Source organism: Heloderma suspectum, chromosome 13, assembly GCF_057233095.1.
Source record: "Heloderma suspectum isolate Gila_16-S chromosome 13, 16-S_ref, whole genome shotgun sequence".
NCBI lineage: Eukaryota > Metazoa > Chordata > Lepidosauria > Squamata > Helodermatidae > Heloderma > Heloderma suspectum.
Window position 1 is genome coordinate 3056750 of NC_139470.1, and position 25471 is coordinate 3082220.

The following is a 25471-nucleotide window of genomic DNA, read 5'->3' on the forward strand; positions in this document are numbered from 1 at the left end:
TGGTGATGATGTGAGTTGTAGCCCAGCACATCTGGAAGGCACCAGAGTGGGGTCTGCTGCTCCATTCCTTCCTCTGCCTCTGTGGCTTATCCCACTCTTTGTCACACACTGGATGCTGCAGAGACTGAATGACAAGCCCATACATTTTACTTGGGTGCATCCCATCATCAATCATTTGGGCAGTCAGCCCGCGCCTCTTAAGGACCAAGCTCAGGGGGAACTTGTTCTAATTGGCTGGACCTTTTGACCATCACAGAGACACTCCTAACTCCATCCAGTTAGAAAAACTGGGCAAAATATTAATAAGACGCTACAAACATTTGGGGTGCTTCCAAACAGAGGGCTCCTAGAACCACCAATTAGAAAACACTGTACGGCCATTCCACCTTTTCGGCTTAATGGATTTTCTGTAGTAAGAAAAAAGATGGAAGGAGCAGTGGGAAAACACAGTGGGGCGAAGAGTGGAAGACAAGTCTGGGCCCCCTGTAAAATTCTGACAACAGTGCGATAAAAGCCTCTTCTGGAAGCACCCTTCATCAGATATGCTTGCAAGCTACTTCAGAATTTTTTTTTTTAAAAAAAAGATGACAGCTCACCTGAAGCACAGAGGAGAGGGATGAAGAGTAAATTAAGAGTTAGATTTGGAAGCCATTTTAGGAGTGCTGGAAAGCTCAGCTCACACAGCAGTAATGAAAGAACATTTCTACACGAGGCTTTTATTGTGCACTTGTGATTGGTTGCTTTTTTTTGCGGGGCCCTTTACATAATGTTGTCAACCTCCAGGGCCCTTCCTGTCCCTTCTGGCCATTGTAGTGCGTTAATTCTCTGCGTAATAAAGAGATTTCAAAGTGCAATAACTTTCTGGTGAAATTCCAGGGTCGTGCTATATTGCAGTGCCATCTAGTGGCCATATAATGAAATGTAAAGAACTTGCCCAGAAAATTTAAAAAATCAGATGAAACGTGAAAAAGAGCAAACCTCAGTCCCACAAGGAATCTGGAAGCAGAGACACACTGACCCTTGCCTTGGGGTATAGCTGTACGAACCCTTACTAGTACTGAGGAATACTGTTCAATGGTTGATGTTTGGAGGGAGGGGGGTATGAAGGGAGGGGGACATGTATCAGCCCCAGTGAGCTACTCTGTTGTTCTCTGGTCAAAACTAAGTAACTTTGGATTCTTGAATGCTCTTTAAGGAAAGCTCCTGAAGATTAGATCCACCCTGAAAGAATTTATTTCAAGCATTTGTACTCTGTTCTTCAGTCAGAAAGGCTCCCACAGTGGCCGACAGGTCAATAAACACAAAATAGTTCTTGCCCTTGGGCTTACGATCTAAAAATGCATGACACAAAAGGAAAAAGAGATGAGGGTGAAAGGAAAACAAGAACACTCAGGCACCAATTCTTAATGTTACACAGATCTTATAATGAGCAGAAGTAACGCTGCAATGGATGCAGTGCACCCGGAAAGAAGGAAAAACCAAAGCAGGGACTTCCTGAACTGATGCCACATGCTCAGAGGTTGGCGCGGGGTGGCTTGACCAACTTCTGGCCTTCTAGGATCTTCCCAAATAACCTGGCCGCCTCCATTGCACAACCCCAGTGGATGGTGAGTCCAAAGCCACCATGGCCATAGTTGTGAATCACCTGAAAGAGAAAGGAAAGATGAGACCAGGGAAGCAGAGCTCCTTTAGGGTTCCTGCTCACCAGGGCTCGCATGCTAATTTGGCAATCAATTTAAGGCACAATCCTATGCATGTTTAGACAGAAAAAAGGCCTACAAGTCCCAGCATGCCCCAGCAACATGGCTGCCTGGGGAATTCTGGGAGCTGTAAGATGTTTTTTTCTGTCTAAACATGCATAGGATTGTGCCCTTGGTGCATTTAGAGCGCAGGCTTGAACTGGCTTAACTGTCATACTGTGAGCGGAGACTGAAGACCAAGCTAAATGCGATGTCAAATGAGATATTCAACTTAGCATGCATGCTTAAAAAAAAACCCCCACAAAGGGCTGCCACTGGAGATGCCCAAGCAGGACTGGGATTGCAGAGGGCATGGAGGCAGAGTTTGAGCTTCCCCCACCCACCCCCTCTGTCTCAGTTGTTACTATTATGGCGTTGGGATTTTAAGAACTTCGCTGCTGCTTTCGGCTTTTCCAGGCAAATGAGGTAGCTGTGGCGGAACAACTTGAGATAGCAAACAAACCCCCCCACCCCCATTCTGCCAGCAGTGACATGGGGTGACAGTAGAAGGCAAAGGGAACACCATGGCCTGCTCCAGTTGGACTGTTCCCCCTGCAGCCCCCCACCCCAACTCCAGAGAGTAAGCAGGGCCATTCCACAAGTCCTGCTGAAAGTCTGCTTAACTTCTTCCTCTTTCCTCCCCACCCCTTTTTCCTTGTGTGTCATGTCTTCTTAAAAGATTGCAATCCTGCAGGCAGGGACTGTTTTGTCTACGGACTGATTGTAAGTCACTCTGGGCCTTTTTTGGCTGAGTGGGATAAATATACTTTTAATTAATTAATTAAATGAATACATTGGATGAGTCAACATCAAGAAAAATATGGCTCTCTAGGATTCCTTTATTTTCGTCCCATGTTCCCCGTTGCCATTCCACAGCTCTCACTTTATATGCTGGTTTCCTTCCAAGAATCCAGACTCTGAATTATCTTCATCTGTGAAGCTAACGCTTTCTTAACCAAGGTAATTACATTTTGCAGGCACACTCTTTGCTGTTAGAGCTTTTAATAATCTCAGAGATTTCAAGGCACTCAGTGCTCAGTGCTCATAAGGGAAGAAGCTGGGGAGTGATTCAGGCAAGAGTAGTGAGATGTTTGTTGTGTGGGGAAGAAAGGAATCTGTTGTAGGAAGGATTAGAGGTTAGCCTTAACAGCGTTGGAGCCAGAACCTTAGCAGGATCAAGTTTCAGGTGGAATTAAATCCAGGCAAGAGGCAAGTAGACTGGGACGGCCCAGACAAAAAGCAAAACAAGCCTAGGTCTGGGAATACCTGGACAGGTAAACTCAGAGAATAATTCCCACTAAAAGCATGACAAGGAAGAGGAAAAGTCTGGACACACACACACAGGGGCTGTTCACACAAGACACTAACCCACACTCAGTGGTTGAGTGTGGGTTGTTTTGAACCATGGGTTGTTTGCTGAGCCATGTGTTACCGTGTTGTCTGAATGCAGCCAGGATGGCTTGTTAACCATGCAGTGTGACTTGTTAACCACCCTGAACAACCCAACAACAAGCCATGGGTTCTCAAAGTGGCTTCATCAAGAAAAATAAGCCACACTGCATGGTTAACAAGCTACGCTGGCTGCGTTCAGACAACACAATAATCCACAGTTCAACAAACAACCCACACTCAACCACTGAGTGTGGGTTAGCATGTTGTGTGAACAGCCCCCCATCCCCCAGCTACTAAACAATGCATCCATGGATTATTGCCTACCTCTGATTGTAGCATTCCATGGTGAACAGCTTCATGTTCTAACCGTACTTTCGGCCGTACTGGACGGGAACCACTCCATTCGTTGACAATCTTGGCTTTCTGGAAGCAATATTATTCACTCAGTATTTCACAGTTATTCTCAGCAGGCAGGCAGGCCTGCTGAGAATAAGATAACATGGGAATAAGATAACATGGGAACTGGGAACTGCAATAGCAGTTCTGATTTGGTGTACATGCGTGTGTGTGTGGGGGGGAAGAGACAGAGAGACAGAGAAAATATTTATGGCTGCTTCCAGATGGAGAGTCCTAGCACTCACAATCTAAAGGTAGTAAAAAAGAAAAAGATGGAAGAAGTGGCGAGAAAACACAGGAGGGTTACCAATAGAAGATGATATTGTCTGGACCACCCGTAACGTTCTGTGAATGAGGCAGGGCGATAGCACGATAAAAGCCACTTCTGGAAGCACCCTATACCTACCTATATCAATGACAGCTAATTGTTAGGAGAGACTTTTGCTATCCAGATATTCTTTTTGAATATTCATAGCCATGACAGCAGGGGTGGGGCGAGTCCCCCTAGCCAAGAGCAGGGGCAGATGTGTGCTAAGGAACAGCAGATTTCTGAGGAAAGCAGAGAGAGGTGCTAAGGTAGCTGAATGCTGAAAGGTCCTTTTAGAAGCAGCACCTCCTTGATGTGAGGCAGTGTATTTGCTGCTGCCTGGCCAGTGAGCTTGCTGTTGGCCTCCACTTATGTTCTGCTTACAGCAGCCTTCCTCAACCTGGCGCCCCCCAGATGTGTTGGAATACAACTCCCAGCATCCCCAGCCAGCTATCTGTATTTGAAAACAAAGCAAATATTGCAGAAGTATCTTAAGTGTCCACTGATCTCTCAGTTCAAAAGATGCTAAATCCAGCTTGTGCTGCCCTTGGAACTTCTTCACCCTGTGCAGGGAAGCGGGCCGTAGGGCGCTCTGCATGCGAAGTAGCACTGACTCGTCTTCGCAGGTTTTGGCTGGCTGACCCACCTGGAGGCTAGGCAGCAACTGGCAGCACCCACGCCAGACTTGCTGGTGGTCCTGGGGGCTGTTCTTTTCACTCCAGTTTCCCAGCTGAAATATCCCCCCCAAGGTCACGGCATTGCTCCTGCAACAGAAAATGCGAAGGAAGTTAGCCCTAAATCGGGATGGAAGGAGTCATGCCAAGCAAGTGGGACCGAGGGCCTGTGTCCATGTCAACTCCAGGGTGTGGTTGGCTTCAGCACGGTGGCTCATGGCTCAGGGCAGAAGTGGGGAAACTTTCCACCTGGGAAACCTCTCAGAGGCCGCGTGCTGGCGTTAGGTGGGGCCACCCCTCATTGTCACAAACACGCCATTCACACACACTCACACATATATCCACACACGCACACCCTGTTTCACACCATTCATACACACAGAGACACACACATTCTCACACACACACACACACACACACACACATATATATATATATATACACCCACCCATCAGTAAAGCAGATTTCCATCATGGTCAGTTGCATTTTCCTTACCCAGGTATGATGTAAGGTGTCTTATAGATCCCAGATGCAATATCATGGGTGAGGATGAAATGCTTCACCCACGGGGCCTCGACCTAAAGAACCAAAACAAGCAGGGACAACAGCTACGTAGGGCCTTAATTCAGCCTGCAAAGACATTCCCAGTGGAGAAACTCGAGCAGCTGCCATGACTGCATTTGCTCGTATCCATAATTTGCCTCTCCAGTATCTCTCCTCCCACTTGGTGGTTTGCTACCTTCAGCCTCAACGCAAGCTCTCTCACCGCCTGACGCAGGACAGAACACATGCCGCTGCATCACCCCCTTCTCACTGCCGCTACATTTGGTCCCTCCCCTTCCCCTGTTGTGTGCCCCCCTTCCTTTTACCACCACGTTGGCTCTGTGGAGATCTGCGTAGCTGGAAGAAACCGCAGGGTTCTCCAAAGAGCCGACACAGTTGCAAAAGTAAGGGGCTGTGTGTGGCAAGGAAAAGGTGGCTGCTCCAGAGAGTCCCACCAGCTGCTCTCTCGCTGCAGCAAATGCCACAGTAGGAGAGCGGCTGGCGGGGCACTCCAGGACACCCACTGGAGGTGGTGGGTCAGAAGCAGCGGACCCCCTGGAGGGGGCAGGTGAAGCAGCACAATTTGCCACTCCTCCCATTCCGCCGCCTGATGTGCCCACCTCACCCAGTTTCAGGAGAAGGACAGCCCTACCTTTGCCTTTTCTCCCACTCCCTCTCTTGTCTGCCCCATAGAAAACTTCTGGAATGAAAACTCCTTCGGGCAGGGACCTATATTTTTGCTTATGAAACTCAGCAAAACAGTATGTACATTGATGATGCTCTAGAGCAGGGGTGCAGAAGCTCAGGCCCATGGCTGGCCCCACCTCCTTTCCCCTGACTGGCATTCATTTGGTGGTTTCCCAGCTTTTTTCTGACCATTCTAAAAGTTTGAAATACCTCTCTTGAGGCTGAGTTACTGGCAATATGAGCTTTAAGCTACAACATGCTGGTATTTTTGTTATTTTGGCCACGCCCCTTTTGCTTTTGACCCTGCCCCTTTTTTCCTTCTGCTCCACCCACCACTGGAATGTGGCCCCCGAAACCTTCTCCAAAATGGAATTTGGCCCATAGGCTGAAAGCAGTTCAACAGCTTGCGTTCTTTATTTGCTATAACAACTGGTCCACAGGTGAGTTCCTCCCCAGTCAGGCAGGTGGATGCTGCTCTCCACCCAGCAAGCAAAAGGTGCATCCTGGTACTTGCTCTCGCCTTTATGATTTGTCTCCAGACTGAGGGCCATTTCTGATGCTTAACACTGACCAGGCTACTCTACAAATTAGCTCCTCCCATCCAGCTGTGCCACTTCCTGTAGATGCTTCCTCAGCCTGTAAGAGGTTGGGGGTGGGGGGCTTGAACCGGAGACTCAGGCAGCATCTTACTCCCTGATGAAGGGCTCAGACTCAGGGCTCTGGCATCTTGCTCCCCGAGACACCATCATGGCACCTTGCAAGCGGAGGGAGCTGCCATCTGGATCTTGGCTGCACTGGAGCACCACCACTGCAGATGGCCAGAAGGTGTATTGCAGCATTCAGCTCAGCTGACATCAGGTGCCCTGAGGAACCAGCAGAGTCCCATCTTGCAGCTGGCACTGGTCTGGTTCCTCAGTCTGAGCAATATAACTGACTTGGCTGACCCTTCAGGCCAAACACACAAACCCAGTAATGTGGGCAGAAGCTTGCCTCCTCAAACATAGGTAACTGCTTCCCCTCTCATAAACAAGCCAAAATTATGTCTTAGAACTTGGCCTCACCTTGATGATTTGTCCCCGGCCTGGGCGCAACTCGGGATCAGGCTGCAGCTCCCCGGCACGAACCCCGGTACAGTTCATTATGATGTCCACACCTTGAGCTGTCAACTAACAAAAGACAGATTTGTGGACTCTCTCGCTCTCTCTCAGCAGAACATGGCATGTAAAGTCATAAAAGATGCATCACATCTGTCTAGAGCAGCCTTCCCCAACCTGGTGTCTTCCCCAACTCCCTCTCTGGGAGTTGTAGTCCAGCACAACTGGAGGGTTGGGGAAGGCTCCCTAGAGTCTAGAATACTGCACCACTGTTGAGCCTATCTCCTGGTTTCCACATACTGGAGAACTCCAGCTTTCTTTCCTAAGTCTCTGGCACAGTTGCTGGGGCCAAGGAATGGCTTCTTACCTGCAACTCGCTTCTATTCCCATTTATTTAAGGCAATTTAGTCGAGAGTGTTTCTGCTACAACAGCCCTCAAGGTGGCTCACAAGTCAAGTCCTTCCTTCTTTGAACTCTAAAGATCCCAACAAAGAACTCTACTGGCCAACCTTCCTCGGAGATATTCCCTTGCCTGTTTCTTCTCATTTCATGATCCTCTAACCCAGGAGTGTCGAACCCCCAGCCCACAGGCTACATCTGGCTTGCCTGAAGCCCCAGTCTGCCCTAGAAGCTGGTATTTTTGGCCCCAGCCACCACTGGAATGCAGCCCCTGAGAGCTTCTCTGAACCTGAATTCGGCCCTTGAGCTGACAGATGTTCTAGTCCTTTTGATTCTGGCAATGCAAGGGAAAACGTGCAGGCAGGAAGATACCGAATGGCTTTATAAGAAGTTATGCCCGCTAACATCTTCTGGCCAATCTGAGCAAAGGTATCAGGATTTATTTTATTTATTTAAAATATTTCTTAGCCACCTTTCAGGGCAGAAGCCCTCCCAAGGCAGCGTTCAACAACAAAACACACACAAAAAGTGCAATATTGAGAGTAATAAAAACATAACAAAACAGTAAAAACACAATAAAAACAGCAGTAAAAACAGCAACAATGGCAACAAAACCAGCAACAACAGGGATGACTGTGGAGGAACTGGGCCACTAGCCTTTCATTTCTTATTATTAACTGTTATTGTATTGCATTTTTAATCAATTTAATTACATCTATAAATCAGATTGTAAGCCCCTTGGGGGAGGGACCTCTTCTCTAGTCTGCTCAGTGCAGCAGGATCTGCAGTGCCGGATGCAGTTACAGCACCCTTGACACATGGCCATTCAGGCTGTTATTTGTACAGCACCATGCACATCGATAGTACAATATAAATAAACAAGCAAGCAAACACATAATACTTTTGATGTCAACATGTCACGTGTTTTACCTTTCTGCTGTTTCACAAGGATTTACAACTTCCTCTTCCCTTTCCCCTACCCTATTCCTTGTTACAGTCCAGTTCAGGAGGCAACCGTATTTAAATCCCAACAGTGGATTTTCCCCTTCCACATTGTATCTCCTCCTCTCTCCAGCTGGAGAGGGGGCCATCTTGATCAATGCCCCTCCACAATACGAATTATATACTAAAATTCCCAACTAACCTCCTGGAAAGACTTGATCTTCCGATGAAAGAACTTGATCCTCCGCAGCTTCAACCTTGAAGAGCAATGTGGGTTTGTAAAGAACAGAATAGGCCACCAGATCTGATGGGCGATGTGCAAGCTGAATTCTGTGACTTCGCATATTTGGGGGGGCAGGGCTTGCTGGACCCCTGACAATGGAGACATGCCCCTAGGAAGCAAACCTCATTCTGAGATCTGCAAAACATTTTCTTTTAGGATGTGCAAGAGTGAGATTTGCTGACACTCGGTAGGGCTCCGAACACTTATCTTTCTGCATGATTCACTGGAGGTAAATCCAGCATTCGCTCATGGGAAGGGAGGTCTCTCAGCTGGACATTTGCACCAGGACTGACAAAATGATCAATTCTCACTCAAAGCAGAGAATAACCTGCCCTTAGCAAAGGCTGCTTGGAAGGAGGCCAGGCCAGGCCAGAGCTGTGCATCATGCTGAGACGGAGTGGACAAACTCCTCTATAAATGGGCACTCTGGGTTGATAGGGAGGCTTGTATTATCTTCTCTATTTGTGTACTCTGAATGCTGATTCTTATGGACCCAAACTGGTACCACCCATGCACGAGAGGGATGTATCAGCAGACTTAGGGGAGCCCCAAAGTTGGCAGAAATACAAAATAAAAAAATAGAAATAAACCTGTGAGGGAGGGGGGTAGAACCCCAAAACCAACTCAATGAGAACTGAGCATGCTCAGTGGGCATGGAATGCTGGATGACTGTTGGAGGAGGGCAATGGGATGGCGTATCATGGAGGAGGGCCGGGCCTAACATTAGGCAGAGTGAAGCAATTGCTCGAGGGAGCAGATGCTGGGGTGGGGGGCAGTGGTGGTAGCCTCCTGGATGTTCCTTCTGGAGTCCTCAGCTGTGTTGGAAGACAGGGGGTCTAGGCTGCACAACCCTGTCCTGGCCCCACCAAACAACCTGTTGCCGCAGGTGTGCTGGTGGACAGCATTCCAATGCCAGTATTGAAATGAGAGTCAACTGCTGCTGTAGCCTGCTTTGCCTCAGGCAGACTTTTAGGTTTAGGAATGGAAGAGGAGGGTCAGACCAATGGTGTCAGGATTCCTTTAGGCCCCACTTCACTTCAATGCTCAGCCATACAATGCCCAGACATACACAGACAAGAGGCTTCAGTCTATAGCTTTAAATCTATTACTTCACAGGGTCATACAGATGCAAATCCTCAGAGAAACTCTCCGTCTACAAGGAATGCCTTCAGGGGATCCAAATGGAATTTACGAGAGTTGCCCGCTGTTTGAAGAAGGAGGTGGTCTCACTAGTCTAACTTAAGCGGGGGAGCTCCCTCTCTTCTCGTGAGGCCTCTAAGCGCAGCTTCTCATGCAAGGCCTATTGGGTAGACCGTCTAAGTTCTGCCCCGGCCTTCTCTCTCTTTGCTCTGTGTCTGTGCCTGGCATCTATTAGGTCAACCTCCTGTTCACTGCCTCCCGCGGAGGGTGGTGTGTGTGTGAGGAGGGACCCTCAATCTCAGGCATCTGTACATTTGTAACCTGAGAAGCAGGCGTACTCATATCTGGACTAGCCTGGGAAAACACCTCCCCCATGTCTGAAGGTTTTCCTTCAGAATCTGAACTGCTATCCCACTCCCTGAGCTCAGAAACACCCCTGACAAATGATCCGTCCAGTCCAGTATCCTGCTTCTCGCGGGGGCCAGAGAGATGCCCCTGGGAAGCCCATAAACAGGGCACAAACCGCCCTCTCCTGTTGTTCCCCGCTCTCCCACTGCAACAGGCATTCCGAGGTACACTGCCTCTGAACCTTGAGATTCTTTATAGCCATCAGGATTAAGAGCTAGCAATTTACTGACTCCCCCATGATTGTTCAGATCTTTAAAAAAGGCATTTCACCTAGATATAAGGTTTGATCAGGAGATCCAGCTGACTTCACCAACTGGCTGCTCAGTTACTGGACTCATCGGAGGCGTTGTCAGAAACATTAGCAGAGCAGGAGGCAGCATATAGGACTCATACGCACCTGTTTGTGAGCCAGGGTAAATAGCTTTTGCCCTCTAGCATCAGCGCTGTGTTAAACCAGCCATAGCTGAAATGGGGGTGGGGGTGGAGAAGAACAAGGAAATGTAAATGTGCCATGAACTGAAAAATTGCCTCATCTTGCCCATATATTGGGTAGGATTTGAACTCAAACCTTGCAATCTCAAGTTTACTGTTCTATCTCCTGAACTGCACTGGCTCTTTTATGTAGCCACACTTAACAGCACTAATAAGCCATCCTGAGACCACTACAGGAGGCTCTTCATGGGCTGTTGATCAGCTATATCTACTTTCAGTTTTGTCTCAAAATTGAGATCCCAGCAGTATACGAAGAGCATTTCCTTTTCTGTTTTTCTGCTATATAACCTCTAGGTGGCACTGTGGTCTAGCAGAATAGCGCAAATACACAAGTGAAAAAAGCTATTTCTTTCACTTTCATAATTAAATGCCACATTTTCCCAGCTCTAAAAAAAACTCACCAAAAGTGCTCTTTAGACACAGAAGTGAAACTGGAGGGTCTTGACGTTGTCTAAAGAACCCATAAACAACTGTGAGTAGGCAATGACAAGTGCACGATAAATGCCATGTAGAAAAACCTTATAGGAGCCTTTCTCAACCTGGCACCCTCTATATGTGTTGGACTACAACTCTCATCCCCCAACCAGCATGATCACTCCCACTTCTCAGTTTTCTCCTGCCTGAGACTGGCTCCTGACCCACCTAATAGATAGTCTGAGCCCTCTGCCACAAAATAAACCTTGCCACCCAAAATCTAAAGGGAAGGGCAAAATGCACAATACCTGTAGCCTGGGAATAGCTCAAGCTCTTTCTGCGACAAGTTCCTAAATCCTAAGACAATATCCTTCCATGATGGGTCCTGCAGAGAAGAAAACATTTCAGGCCCATTTATTGGAGGGCAGAAAAAAAAAGCCCACAAGCACAAGACCTTGGAAGTGCAAGCCAGCCACCTTGCTCTCTGTGAAAATAGATTTAATAGAATTGTAGTTTTACAGAGCTGGAAGGGATCTCAGAGGTCATTTAGTCCAATCCCCTGCTCAATGCAGGATCTGCAATGCAGGATTCAATTACAGTATCCCTGACAGGCGGTCATCCAGCCTCTCTTAAATACCTCCAGCAAAGGAGAAACTACCATCTCCTGTGTCAGTCTGTTCCACTTCTGAACAGCTCTTACCAATAGGAAGTTGCTCCTAACGTTTAGCCAAAATCTGCTTCCCAGCAATTTCCACCCATCAGTTTTTGTTCTGCCCTCTGGACCAAAAGAAAACATATCTGCTCCATCTTTTCTATTTGATATTTGAAAACAACTATCACATCTCCCCATGATATAACAGATTCCCTTGTTGAAGAGCTATTTTCTTGAAACATTTGGATTAGTACTCCTATACCTGTTGGGGCTTTTTTTCTGCATTGTGCCTTGGCAGTGATGCAAAGAATCACATAATAGCAAAATATTTTCCTCCGATTCCTTCTAGTCAATGCCTTATTCCAAACCTCCACCTCCCAGGAGAATTATCCCTTCAGATAATGTCACGAATGCCTTTAAGATCAGCTACTTACTGGAACAGGCTGTGTAAAGAGATTATACCCAGAGAGCAGAAACAACCCCATCTCCTTGGCTTCTGGGGAATGAATGTGTTGGAGTAGATAATCAAACGTCTCTTTGTTCCAGAGCCTGTAATATTAAAATATATATATATATATATATATATATATACACACACACACACGCGTATATATATATATATATATATATACGGTCAGACAATCCCCCCCCCCCCCACACACACACACACCTGTGCTCAAGGATTGCATAGGAAAATTTATTGGAAGTTGAAGGTTTATCTTGAGGTGTAGTTGGGATTTATGTCCGATTAGGGAAATTCAACACAGCCTAGGGTATTATTGGGCTTTAAAAGCTCAGTTTCAGACTTAATGCTTCCAAATAATGAAGCAAGATGGGTCTTGAATGGGGTATGTAATGAGTCTATAATTGCTCTTACTGGAGTAACTGCACATGCTAGTTAGAAGAAGCCTCCTCTCTCCACACATTTCCTTATGCAGAGAAACAGCATGGAAAGCTCACCTAATCCAACATCGCTCCCAAAACAGGACATCCCATAACCATCCAACAAACCCAGACATACTGTATGTAAGTAAGTCTGGAGACAGATTATAGTTCCCCACTGCACAAGCTAGCCGAAGTTGGCTCGAAAGAGGGACCGCTACTCTTGGTTTGGGTACATGTATTCCACCCCTCTTTTGTTCCACTCTTGCCTCTGGTTAAGCAGGTTTTAGAATCATGGAGTTAGAAAGGACCTTGGAGGTCATTTAGTCCACCCTACTGCTCAGTGCAGGCTCTCCAATTCAGGATGCATCTACAGCATCCATGACAGACGGCTGTCCAACCTCTGCTTAAATACCTCCAGCGAAGGAGAGCCCACCACCTCCCAAAGAAGACTGTTCCATGGTTGACCAGATCTTACTACTGGGACGTTTCTTTGAATGTTTAGCCTCCCCAACCGAGGTGCCGTCTAGAGGAACGACCCTCCAGCCAGTGTCTTGGTCAAGGTGCCTGGTTGCGTGTGGGCTTTCCCTGGCCTGATGCAGCGCCACCCCCTGATGTCTTTTGGCCTGTAGAAGACTCGAGGAGAGAGGTTTCATCTGGCTCTCCACCCCCAAACAGTTCCCTGCTCCCGGTGTTCAGGAACACAAGCTCTCATTTAGCAAGGGAGTCAAAGCTTTGGCCCTTACGTCTCATGGGTGTTTCCCTTGTCATAGAGGTATGGCTGCCAGAGTCCTGCTGCCCCATCGCTGGTGGTGTGAGGCGTAAACTTGTCAGCATAGACCTCTATCTCCAGTGACTGATCTGTTGAGTGGTATTGGTCATAGATGCAGAAGGCCGTGGACAGTCCGATCACTCCTGCTCCAATCACAGCGACACGCATGGTGGATGCTTGAATCGTCTCCTGAGGGGACAAAATGACTACAGTCTTGGACACTCAGGAGTCATTCCCAATTTACTCCTCAGTTGACATACATAGAATTGGGCCGTATATTTGTAAATACTTAGACTGAGTCAAATCATTGGTCGAGCCAACCCAGTACTGTCTGCTCCAACCTTCCCCAACCTGGTGCCCTCCAGATGTGTTGGACTACAACTTCCAGAACTGCCGGCCAATGATGGTTAAACCTTTTACAGCCAGTAACGAAGCCTTAGGAGAGGCATTTCAGTCTTTTAGAATGGGGAAAAAACTGCATAGAAGCTGGGAAAGCACCAAATGATTGGTAGCTGGGGAACAGAGGTATGGCCAGGAGAAGGGGGTGTGGCCATCTGGGGAACCCCAAAGGGCCAGGTTGGGAACACAGGAGGGCCAGATATGGCACCTGGGCCTGAGGATCTGAGCCCCTGTTTAGCACCTAGGATTGCTCCTAGTAATCACCTTGCTCCAATCAGGTCTGGTACCAGACTGAAGCTGCAGCAGTTTTATGCAGCAGTTTTTATGCTTCAGTCCAGAAGTCCCTTCTTAGACTCTGCCCCTTCCCACAAATTGGAAAGCCTTAAAGGGACATGCCTCTGACCCAGCCCCTTGCACTCCTCTGTTTCTCCAAGAGATCATGTTGGTTGTGCTGCCAGCACTGATGCATCCGTTCCATGGATGGTGGAACTCTTGGTTGATGGGTGCACTGGCCTCATGCTAGAGTTAGGCTTGGGGGCCACAGTTGTTGGTCATGGCTCAAAAGTCTTGAGCATTTTAGGCTTGGGGATCTCCAGTTTCACAGTTGCGCTCAAGCCCGGTGCCTCCTCTGCTGGCACGACTGCTTCCTGATCATCTCAGAGTGCAGGACACGGAATACTGGGCTCAAGTTACAGGAAGCCAGATTCCGGCTGAACATCAGGAAAAACTTCCTGACTGTTAGAGCAATACAACAATGGAACCCATTCCCTAGGGAGGTGGTGGGCTCTCCCACATTGGAGGCGTTCAAGACGAGGCTGGACAGCCATCTGTCAGGGATGCTCTGATTTGGATTCCTGCAGTGAGCAGGGGGTTGGATTCGATGGCCTTGTAGGCCCCTTCCAACCCAACTATTCTATGATTCTATGATTCCTCAGTCTCTGAGTCTGTGTCCAGGTCATTGCTGGACTCCAGGGTCATGACAAGATTAGAGGCACTGGAGTACCAGGACAAGCAAGAGGGGATGTCTACCTCCATCTTGCTCCCCTTGTGAGCACCCAGGGGCATTCTTCTTGGCCACATTTGGAGATCAAGTGGAATACCCAGCAGGGACAAGAGAGTTCTGTATGTTACTCTACAGGTGAGAATCAATCTGTAGCCAGAAATCGGAGGGGATTGAGAGTGCCCAAAAGCAAATTGGCTGGCAAGTTTCTTGGTCAGTGTGTCACACGGCAGTGGCTCCATCTGCCTGAGGAGCTTGGCTCACCCTCTAGTTGTGGCCACTTCACAAAGGGCTAACAACAGATCCTTCTATGCGCTGGGATGCCCAGATGAAAAGGCTGCTTTATGATTCTCAAAACTCTGCACCCACTGGCTGGAGAACTTGGCTTCCCTCCCTGAAGGGTCTTGAACAGCTATCCTATTATTGCAGCGGATTCTTTCAGAGAAAGACAGTGCTGGAAAGAAACCCTGAGAATGGCAGAAGTGTTTATTGCCAGAAATAACAAAATGTGAGAAATGCTGGACAGTGCAGGCCTTAAAAAAAAAAAATGAAAAGAAAAAAGCTGACTCACTTCTGCAGCGTAGTCTGACTATTGGGCAACTCACTCATTTCAAGAATGGTTCATTTGTCCAACCTCCAGCCACAGCAGGACAGAAAGGGCCAGTCCATCAACTCAGTAATAGATGGCATAACCTTCTAACATTTCACAGATAAAAGAGAGACATATTGGTTATAACATCCCTATCCTCCCACCAAAGATCAGTGCCCAAGCCTGACTCCCATTCTAATGACACCCCGCTGAAGGATCTACTTTGTCTATTATTTTGTTACGCCTGGAACGCAGTGGAGGCTGGGGGCTCCGATGTCAGTGGGGAGGTGAATCCGCTCCGGGTTTCAGTCCGAACTCTACAGGAGCTGTCGAAGGTTCTTCACTCATGGCATTTCTGTGATGGAGGGTTTATTTACATGCATGTACAAGTTAAGCATCAGTAGGGGTCCTCAGGAAATCACTACTAGCGATGTCCCAAAGTTTGTTGCTCCCACATCAGATCTCTAGGGAGAACAGCCATTGCCCTGTGACACTGTTACAGAGCTCAGATTTAGCCACACTGCAGCTAATGAGGTGTATTTTGAACTACTGGTAACACAATTGTGTGGCAATTACAGTTTTCCTAGGTTATCTTTAACCCAAGAACAGCAGCCTTGTTTTTTTAAAAAACCAATAGAGAGCAGGTTATTCCAGAGTAAATGAATAAAGCATAGAGTAGAAAGAGTAGAACCTCCAGCCATGTGTGAATGTGTGGGTGGGTCCAGGCAGTGGTCCATGGTGTGAAACTACGGGTGTTATACATCTGTCCCTATTTTAGCCTGTGAAATGATGAGGATATTTTGTTGGTATTATCAGGCAGATCTCGTCTGTATCCCGATTCTTTAGGAGAAACTGGCCATACACTAACACGTTTTTCTGTACTATCACGAGGACTTACAACCAGGATCTTTTTTCTTTCTTTCTTTTTTTAATTTACACTGAAAGGTGAGGTTCTGAAAACTTTGTGAGACTAGATTAGAAGTTACATTCCACCAACTTGGTATGTAACAGCAGCTCAGGAAATACCCGAAGAGCAAAGCCTGTTTTTGATCCCTTTCTATCCAGTTTTCTGTCTATTTCCTACTGTTATCAAGCCAACCTACACAAAGAGCAGACAGAATTCAGGAACAGCCAAAGAAAGCCATGTTTTCTGCAAATAAATGACAACCACCAGGCAGGCGCATTTAAATCTAGCAAGCCGAAAGAAAGCGAACGAATGAACCTTACCCTTTCGCTGGAAAAAGGCACACTTCCAGAAGTGCTTTTTAACTCCACAGTTTGCCCAAGCTGCTGACAGGCGGGAATGCGGAACACGTCCAGTGGTTCACCTGCAAGAAGATCAGCCACACACGTCCTTATGTATTTCAGGAGCTGGAAAAGAGGGGTCAAAGTTCCCTGTAGAGGGGCCACTGTGGACAAGGAGGTGGAGTTTAATACTCTCTTCTGCCAAGGAAGGAGAGCTGGCATTTTTCCTAGATAACTCCTTTCTTCAAGGGTGTAGTTCAAATAGCAGTTCCTGCTACTGGACAAACAATGCATAATACTTCTGGCACAGCGGGAATGGCTTGTGGGGGGCTTGGCCAGTAGAGACCCTGTTGTGTCAGCCTGCAATCTCCATAAAAAAATAATATTCATAGCAGGAAATGTAACGCTAAAAAAAGGTGTTCCTCCCCTCTCAAGTGTTTAGGAACTCTTTTTTTGTAAAGAACTGTTGCTTTGAGGTTAGAAATATTCGTCTTTCTCTCTTTCCCCACCCCTGCACACAGCTCATGCCCTGTTCATGCTAAGACTGCTTGACAGTGTAGTCTTCACTGACTACACAAGGGTATCAGTTCCTAGAAGGACCTTCTGGCAAACACAGAACGTTTTTAGTAATGCTTACTTGCTCTGACTCTTTATGTAATGTACATATCTATGTATCTATGCATCTATCTCCTGCCAACAATCTTCTCTCCCACTGCAACTCTACAACCCTTAGCCACCCAGTGCACATCTCTTGCTCTCCTGAATGACTCTCCTTATTCTCCCTTGTTGCCCCTTATACCTGGGGCCCTGCCCAGACCAACTACATGGTGCCACCTTCCACCCCCCTTTCTGCTCAAGTCCTTCCTCAAAACCCACCATTACACGGAAACTCTGGCTGCTTAATTCTGTAATCTTCATTGCCAGCTGTAGGCAAATGTTGTTGTTGTTGTTTATTCAGTCAGTCGCTTCCGACTCTTCGTGACTTCATGGACCAGCCCACACCAGAGCTTCCTCTCAGCCGTCACCACCCCCAGCTCCCCCAAGGTCGAGTCTGTCACCTCCAGAATATCATCCATCCATCTTGCCTTTGGTCGGCCCCTCTTCCTTTTGCCTTCCACTTTCCCTAGCGTCAGCATCTTCTCCAGGGTATCCTGTCTTCTCATTATGTGGCCAAAGTACTTCAGTTTTGCCTTTAATATAATTCCGTCAAGTGAGCAGTCTGGCTTTATTTCCTGGAGTATGGACTGGTTTGATCTTCTTGCAGTCCAAGGCACTCTCAAAATTTTCCTCCAGCACCACAGTTCAAAAGCATATATCTTCCTTCACTCAGCCTTCCTTATGGTCCAGCTCTCGCAGCCATAGGTTACTATGGGGAATACCATTGCTTTAACTGTGCGGACCTTTGTTGTCAGTGTGATGTCTCTGCTCTTAACTATTTTATCAAGATTTGTCATTGCTGTCCTCCCAAGAAGTAAACTTCTTCTGATTTCCTGGCTGCAGTCAGTTACCTAGGCAAATGTAGGTACAGACAAATGCATTTGCTCACATTCGCCTCTTGGTTGTCTCTCCCCCTGTTGTCTTCATGGCTGCCAACATTTGGATTGTAACGCCTTGGGGGAGATCTGTCTTTTTGGACTTAAGTAACTCTGTCAGCCCCTTCATGGATCACTTGTTGTGGCGAAGGGGCTTGCGTAACTCAGTGAAGCTATAAGCTATGCTGTGCAGGGCCACCCAAGACGGACAGGTCATGGCAGAGAGTTCTGACAAAATGTGGTCCACTGGAGAAGGAAATGCAACCCACTCCAGTATTCTTGCCAAGAAAACCCCATCACAAGGCTAAAAGTATCACAAGGCTAAAAGATATGACACCAGAAGATGAGCCCCTCAGGTCGGAAGGTGTCCAATATATACTGGGGAAGAGCAGAGGCATATAGGAGGGGAAGAAATGGAAGCAGTGACAGATTTTATTTTCTTGGGCTCCAAGATCACCGCAGACGGTGACTGCAGCCATGAAATTAAAAGACGCTTGCTCCTTGGGAGGAAAGCTATGGCAAACCTCAACAGCATAGTAAGAAGCAGAGACATCACCTTGCCGACAAAAGGTTCGCATAGTCAAAGCTATGGTTTTGCCAGTAGCAACGTATGGCTGTGAGAGCTGGACTATAAGCAAGGCTGAGCGCTGAAGAATTGATGCTTTCGAACTGTGGTGCTGGAGAAGACTCTTACGAGTCCCCTGGACTGCAAGGAGGTCCAACCAGTCAATCCTAAAGGAAATCAACCCTGACTGCTCAATGGAAGGACAGAGACTGAAGCTGAAGCTCAAATATTTTGGCCACCTAATGCGAAGAGAAAACTCCCTGGAAAAGACCCTGATGCTGGGAAAGACTGAAGGCAAAAGGAGAAGGGGACGGCAGAGGATGAGATGGCTAGATAGCATCACCGATGCAATGAATATGGACTTGAGCACGCTCCGGGAGAGAGCGGAGGACAGGAAGGCCTGGCGTGCTATGGTCCACGGGGTCATGAAGAGTCGGACACGACTGAACGACTGAACAACAACAACAACAACAACAAACTCTGTCAGGCTGTAGTAAAGGTCAGTTTCCAGGCACTTAGGTTCCAGGACCTGCAGGGAGTGGGGTGGAGTGGAGTAGGGTGGGGAGAAGACGGCTGTCAGCCCAAGTGGGCTGGAAGCAGAAGCAGGTCCATTAGGAACACACACACAACCGCCTCTCTCACCACACACAGAGAAATACACCATCCATCATAGTGACTGGCATTTCTCTAGTTTGTGAGGAACTCCCCAAGCAAACAAGTTGTTATCTCAGTGGTCCTCAGAGCTGGATCCCACAGGCGAGTCAGTGCCATCAGTTGTCCCCTTTGTGAAGTGAAAGGAAAGTCAGGCACCTGAGGACCTCAATGGCGAAAGGCTTTACTGACACTCAGCAAAGCCTATTACATTAATTACCCCATTACTCGTCTGTCTCTTGCTTTTAGTGTTTCTGGCCCCTCACACTTTCACAGCCCTGCAATCTTTTTAAACCTGTGTTTGGTGTGGATCTTTGCACATAACTGTAAGTGGCCAGCCCTCTTGGAACAGACTATCACTGCTGCGTTCTGGGCCAATGCGCAATACTCTGTTGACGGGTTGACACTACTACAAATGTCTTGTGGGCAGATTCTTGAGGCCACTCAGTTCATTTTAACCTTCTCCTGATAATCAAGCTGGTTAAAGTGAGCTCGCAGTGGGATTTTACGATGCTTTCAATACTTGATGTACAAAATGAGCAGTAATTATATTTGCCCACCAAGTGAATGAAGAGCTTTGAAGAAGCCTACCAATACGTCCCTCCTCAGAATTTGTTTAAAACATTAACCTCTGACCTTTTCTTTCTCTACAACAATAGGAGAGCTATTATTTCTACTGAACACTGGTTTCATTGCCAACAGCATATTAGATGCTGGAGAGAGTAAGGAGTGGCCAGGCTGGATGGATAGGACAGAGATGGAGATAAAAGAAAGGGTTTGAATAAATAATTAGGCAGGGGAAGAGTAAGGGTACCTGGAAGCAGAAGCCATTGGGGGGGGGGAGCTGCAACTTTGAATGCATGTTTGCATTGATGTTCTTACTGCATGCTACTTTCAGTGCATTTTTTTACGTAGAAAAGGATAAAAATAAAATGAAATAAATAAAAATAGCTATTTCCTTACTGTGAATTGCTGCCATAATTTGGCCCTAATCTCATCCATTGCCCCTCATCTTCAACAACTAACAGCAGAGGTGTTTAAAAACAAACAAAAATAAACTGAGTCAGCTGTCAGTCTTACCTTGTGACAATCAATTGATCCATCAGCCTCAGGTGTACAAAGACTTTTAGAATCCAGCATTCCTTCCAGTCTGCCAATCTCCCTTCCATCTGGAGAGCAATTTGGTTCAAATTAGATGGGTTTGGAAGCAAATTTGTATGCTGTATGGAGAACCCTTCTTTACCAAGGCCTCTTTTGAACACACACAGAAGAAATACACACACTCTGCTCGTATCGTCTGCTTGGCCTTTTTGTCTAGCTGAAGCAGTACAGCCGTAGTGCAAACTCTTGGATGCTATTCAAAGACATGTTATCAGAGAGGTGTACACTTCAGAGAGAGATCAGGTGTAGCTATCTCAGAGGGACAGCTAAGCCCGCTTGTGGATCGGCCTGATTTAAACAAATGCCCCCAGATCCAGGGAACAATCTGCTAGAAAGTTCTCTGCATGAGCCCCATTGAAATAAATTAGATATTTGCTCTTGCACAACCCATTCATTTCAGGAGAAACTCCCAGTGGATTGTGCCTATAATAGCTCCAGATGACAACTTAAATTGTAATCAACAATTGAGAACCAGGTGTGTTTCAATAAGCCCTGTTGCTATCGTTTTGTCATTTATATTTTGTTACTATTATTAGCTATCTATGTCATTGCCAGCATACATCATCTTTATGAAATGAGCCACAGGGCTGAGGCCTGTGAACGTAGTCATCATCATTTGCATCTTCTGCATTTTCCTGCATGGGTCCAACATCATGGAGAGAGCTTTGGTGTGCAACCAAGGGGGTATAATTCCCCCTGGAGACTGACACTTTAGGGGGAACTGGTGGATGCAGGCTGTTTATGTTTCAGCAGGGATTTTATGGAGCTGTCGGGGTCTTATAAATGGAGCCAAGTAGTATCAGGGTTGCCCCCCCCTTTGGAATTATGGGATCAGTGATGTTCTGTGGGTCTCTGGAGGTGTGAGGCCTGTTCTATGGGATGGAGACGCACAAACATCAGCTGTACAGATGTAGGTATTATACATAAAGTGCTGGGAAACTATACTGCCATATCCTCTCCCAAAAGCCCTGCTCCTTAAGCTTTGAATTTTGTGGGGCTGAATTTAACAAGGGTTTCTTGCAAGAGACGGAGTGGCAAATTATTCTATGGGTTCTACAGCATATATACTGCCCTAGACTCTGGATGATCTCTTCTTGATCATCCCAGAGTGCAGGACACGGAATAATGGGCTCAAGTTACAGGAAGCCAGATTCCGGCTGAACATCAGGAAAAACTTCCTGACTGTAAGAGCAATATGACAATGGAACCAATTACCTGGGGAGGTGGTGGGCTCTCCCACACTGGAAGCCTTCAAGACAAGGCTGGACAGCCATTTGTCAGGGATGCTCTGACTTGGATTCCTGCAGTGAGCAGGGGGTTGGACTCAATGGCCTTGTAGGCCCCTTCCAACCCTACTATTCTATGATTCTATGATTCTTGGGATGGCAGGATTTTATTCTATGGTGAGCAATGTAATAGGGTTAATATCAGAACAGGTGCGTGTAGGGCCTTGAGCCTATTCTGTGTGGAGTATTTTATGGTGCTTTATTGGGGGCAGAGAGAATTAATTCTATGAGGCTTCATTTACATAATTTTAAAAGCTTATATCCCGCCTCAAAGAACTCAAGGCGGCCAACAGACTAAATCAGCAATATTTAAAACAATCTTCAAACCCCGAATAAACAAACAACGATAACAACATTTGGAATCAAAGTCCTGTATGTATCCCTTTCAGCTTCTATGGGGCCAGTTGGGAATTCTATGGTGCTTTTATTGGAGGTTGGTCTTTATTCTACAGGCCTGTTTGGTGATTCCGTGGGACCCCATGGGGGCAGAAGTTGATATGTACTCTAGGTGGATTCTATGGGGCTCATGGGGATATTCTAAATCCAAGGGGCTTTGGCAGGTGCAGGTGAATTTTGGCTGTATTCCATGAAGCTTCTTGTGGAGCTCAGCAGCCATTTTAGGGAGTTTTTTGGGGGTGGGGGCCATATGGTTTCTATGGGTTTGAGGGGATATAAGGAATTTCATTATAGGGGCCGCGGTGGTTAAGACGCTGAACTGCAGACCGGACGGTCGGCAGGACAGCAGTTCGAGACCCGAGTGCTGCGTGACGGAGTGAGCTCCCGTCTTCAGTCCCAGCTCCTGCCAACCTAGCAGTTCAAAAGCAAGAAATTCCAAGTAGATAAATAGGTACCGCCTCGGCGGGAAAGGTAACAGTGCTCTGTGCACCTCGGTGTTGTCATGCCGGCCACATGACCACGGAAGCGTCTTCGGACAGCGCTGGCTCTCCGGCTTAGAAACGGGGATGAGCACCGCACCCTAGAGTCGGACACGACTGGCTGGGGACACCTTTTTAAGGAATTTCATTATGCAGTGAGATTGTGTTTTTATGTATTCCAGGCTATTCTATGGGGCTTCAAGGTGTCATTGGGTGGTGGGAGTTTTGTGTCCATCCCTTGGGGACATCTATGAGGCCTCCCATCTATTCCACGGGGCGTCATCGAAGAACGCCGTAGTTTCTTAACCGCAAACAACCCCCAGTTCACAAACCATGTGTTCTCTTCCTCGTCTACAAACCGTGGTTTGTTAGCCTGGCCTGCTTCACACAACCCAAGATTCAGTGACAAGCCACACTCAACCAGTACAAGGGCTTGTCACGTCGTCGTGTGAACCTCCGTGTGGGGAATGGCGGGCGGGCGAGGGGGGGCTTTCTACCTACATGCCTCCCCTGAGGTCTCCCTGTGAGGCTGAGCCAACGCCATTCCGTGGGGCTTTTCCCCTCAGGGCGGGTTTTTTGTATGTGGGGTGCGCATTTTCTGCGGGGCCAACACGTTTCCCGCCCTGTGGGACTTGACGAGGAGTAGGAATTTTCCTTTTCAAAACAACAAACAAACAAACCCTTTTACATTTCCCAACTAGACACACACACACAGGGGAGGGGGAAGAAAGAGGGCCCTAGATGTCAGCGTGCGCTTCTTCCATGAGGGGAGGAACTCACTAATGCATTAATTAATTAATCCTGCCGCGGGGGAGAACCCCCCCACGCCGGCCAAAGCGCCCCCCAATACCGCGGGCCCGGCTGACCGAGGCCTCTGCTGAGCCTCGCCTCGGGGACTCCACGGCCCCGCCAGGCCAGGGAACGAAGCCGGCTGGCTCTGGGGCCGCTCCAGCCCGGCCGAGCCGGAGGCGGCGGCTGCGCAGGCGGGCGGGCCGGGGGCGGAGGCAGGGAAGGCGAGGACGCAGACGGGAGGCGGCTCCGGCTAGGAGGCCGCCGGCCCGCCCGCCGGCCGGAGGAGCGGAGCAGCAGCAGCAGGAGGCCGCGCCGCCGCCGCCGCCATGGCGCTCGTCACCTTGCAGCGCTCGCCCACCCCCAGCGCCGCCTCCTCCTCGGCCAGCACCAGCGAGGTGAGCGCGGCAGCCGCGAAGGACGCGGGCCGAGCCGGGGCCCCGAGCCCCACGCGCGCCCGGGCCGGAGGCGGCCTCCTCGGACGCTCTGCCCCGCCGCCGTTGCTGCGCCCCGCAGCGGCCTCTCGTGCCCTCCTCCCCACCCCGCATAACCGGCCTTCGGAGGCTGCCTCCCTCCATCGCTGGACCCCGTAGCTTCTTTCCTTATGCACCCCGCTCCCCCGTCACACCTGCCAGGCCCCGTAACTTCTCTCCTCCCCAGTTACTTGGCCCCATAGCGTATCTTTTTATGCTCCCTATAACTCATCCACTCATGCTGGGCCCCGTAACTTCTTACCCCTCATGACCCCATAGCCTCGTTGGCCCCCGCCCCTGTTGTTGGACCCATAACTTCTGATGTTTCCCTTCATTCGGCCCTATAGCCCCCCCTCTCGTGTTCCCCCAGTTACTTCTATTGCTGAGCCCCATAGCTCATCCTCCTCATGATGGGCCCATAACTTGTCTTCTGATGCTTCCTATTATTTGGCTCCATAGCCTGTCCTATTATGTTCCCTCTATCCCTTTTATTGCCGAGCCCCATAGCTCATTCTCTCATAATGGACCCCACAACTTGTTTTCTGATGTTTCCCCTCATTATTTGGCCCCATAGCCTGACCTCCTATGCCCCCCTGCATGTATTGCTGGGCCCCTCAGCTCCTCATGCTCTCCCCTCATCACTGCTGGATCCCATAACATGTCTTCTCCTGCAGATGCCCCCCCCCCCATACCTCATAATTGCTATCATTGTCATGCAGTCAGCCCCCTATCCAAATTCGTGTCAGTGTTCCCACTGACCTTTTGCATCAGGCCCTATAACATACATGTATCCCCCTGTTTCCCCTTCATGGATCACTGCCTTGTTGTGGCGAAGGGGCTTGCGTAACTCAGTGAAGCCATAAGATATGCCGTGCAGGGCCACCGAAGACGGACACGTCATGGCAGAGAGTTCTGACAAAATGTGGTCCACTGGAGAAGGAAATGGCAACCCACTCCAGTATTCTTGCCAAGAAAACCCCGTGGAACGTATCACAAGGCTAAAAGAGATGACGCCGGAAGATGAGCCCCTCAGGTCGGAAGGTGTCCAATATACTACTGGGGAAGAGCAGAGGGTATTTCCAAGTAGTGCCAGAAAGAGTGAAGCAGCTGGGCCAAAGCCAAAAGGACACAAAGCTGTGGATGTGTCTGGTGGTGAAAAGAAAATCCGATGCTGTCAAGAACAATATTGTTTAGGAACCTGGAATGTCAGATCAATGAATCAAGGTATGCTGGAGGTGGTGAAACATGCAATGGCAAGACTGAACATCGACATCTTGGGAATCAGCGCACTAAAATGGACAAGCATGGGCGAATTTAATTCAGGTGACCATCATATCTACTACTGCGAGCAAGAATCCCTTAGAAGAAATGGAGTAGCACTCATAGTCAACAAAAGGGTGGGAAAAGCAGTACAGGGCTAGAATCTCAAAAACGATAGAATGATCTCAGTACGAATCCAAGGCAAACCATTCAACATCACCGTAATTCAAGGCTATGCCCCAACCACTGAGGCTGAAGAAGCTGAGGTTGATCAGTTCTGTGAAGACCTACAACACCTTCTAGAACTAAGACCAAAAAAAGAGGTCCTCTTCATCATAGGGGATTGGAATGCTAAAGTAGGAAGTCAAGAAATCACCGGGATAACAGGCAAGCATGGCCTTGGTGTACAAAATGAAGCAGGACAAAGGCT

The 25471-nt window shown here is 48.1% G+C and overlaps 2 protein-coding genes across 22 annotated transcripts in view; one reads left to right on the forward strand and one right to left on the reverse strand.

The window, feature by feature from the left end:
• Positions 1 to 24134, reverse strand: DAO (D-amino acid oxidase). Of its 20 annotated transcripts, none has more exons than XM_084819604.1 (14): positions 23864 to 23905; positions 20278 to 20366; positions 16432 to 16532; positions 15187 to 15311; positions 13191 to 13405; positions 11997 to 12111; positions 11219 to 11295; positions 10402 to 10467; positions 8376 to 8430; positions 6800 to 6904; positions 5004 to 5086; positions 4481 to 4598; positions 3456 to 3554; positions 1 to 1645 (listed from the first exon to the last, which is right to left on the reverse strand). In XM_084819604.1, exons 5-14 carry the CDS (start codon positions 13382 to 13384, stop codon positions 1514 to 1516), a joined length of 1044 nt encoding a protein of 347 aa, XP_084675730.1. In that variant the 5' UTR covers positions 13385 to 13405; positions 15187 to 15311; positions 16432 to 16532; positions 20278 to 20366; positions 23864 to 23905; the 3' UTR covers positions 1 to 1513. The 20 variants fall into 20 exon arrangements, with proteins under 20 accessions (XP_084675730.1, XP_084675732.1, XP_084675729.1 ...); XM_084819606.1 differs by lacking the exon at positions 23864 to 23905 and adding an exon at positions 23652 to 23796; XM_084819603.1 differs by lacking the exon at positions 23864 to 23905 and adding an exon at positions 23370 to 23663.
• SSH1 (slingshot protein phosphatase 1) overlaps positions 23520 to 25471 on the forward strand; it is a 46008-nt gene continuing 44056 nt past the window's right edge. The window contains exon 1 of one of the 2 annotated variants that reach the window (XM_084819577.1): positions 23520 to 23706. In XM_084819577.1, the coding sequence (XP_084675703.1) occupies positions 23638 to 23706 (69 nt within the window). In that variant the 5' untranslated portion in view covers positions 23520 to 23637. The remainder of the gene's footprint in view (positions 23707 to 25471) is intronic. The other variant, XM_084819580.1, reaches the window with a different exon arrangement.

What these genes read in the sequence shown, in the direction of transcription:
- DAO (XM_084819587.1), bottom strand. Translation starts at nt 20,337, where the DNA reads ATGCTGGATTCTAAAAGTCTTTGTACACCTGAGGCTGATGGATCAATT. An exon ending in TCTTTACACAGCCTGTTCCA is followed by an intron (nt 11,296 to 11,996) that starts GTAAGTAGCTGA and finishes TCTTCTCTGCAG; the next exon opens with GACCCATCATGGAAGGATAT. An exon ending in AGTTGCTGCCTAGCCTCCAG is followed by an intron (nt 3,555 to 4,480) that starts GTGGGTCAGCCA and finishes TATTGCTTCCAG; the next exon opens with AAAGCCAAGATTGTCAACGA.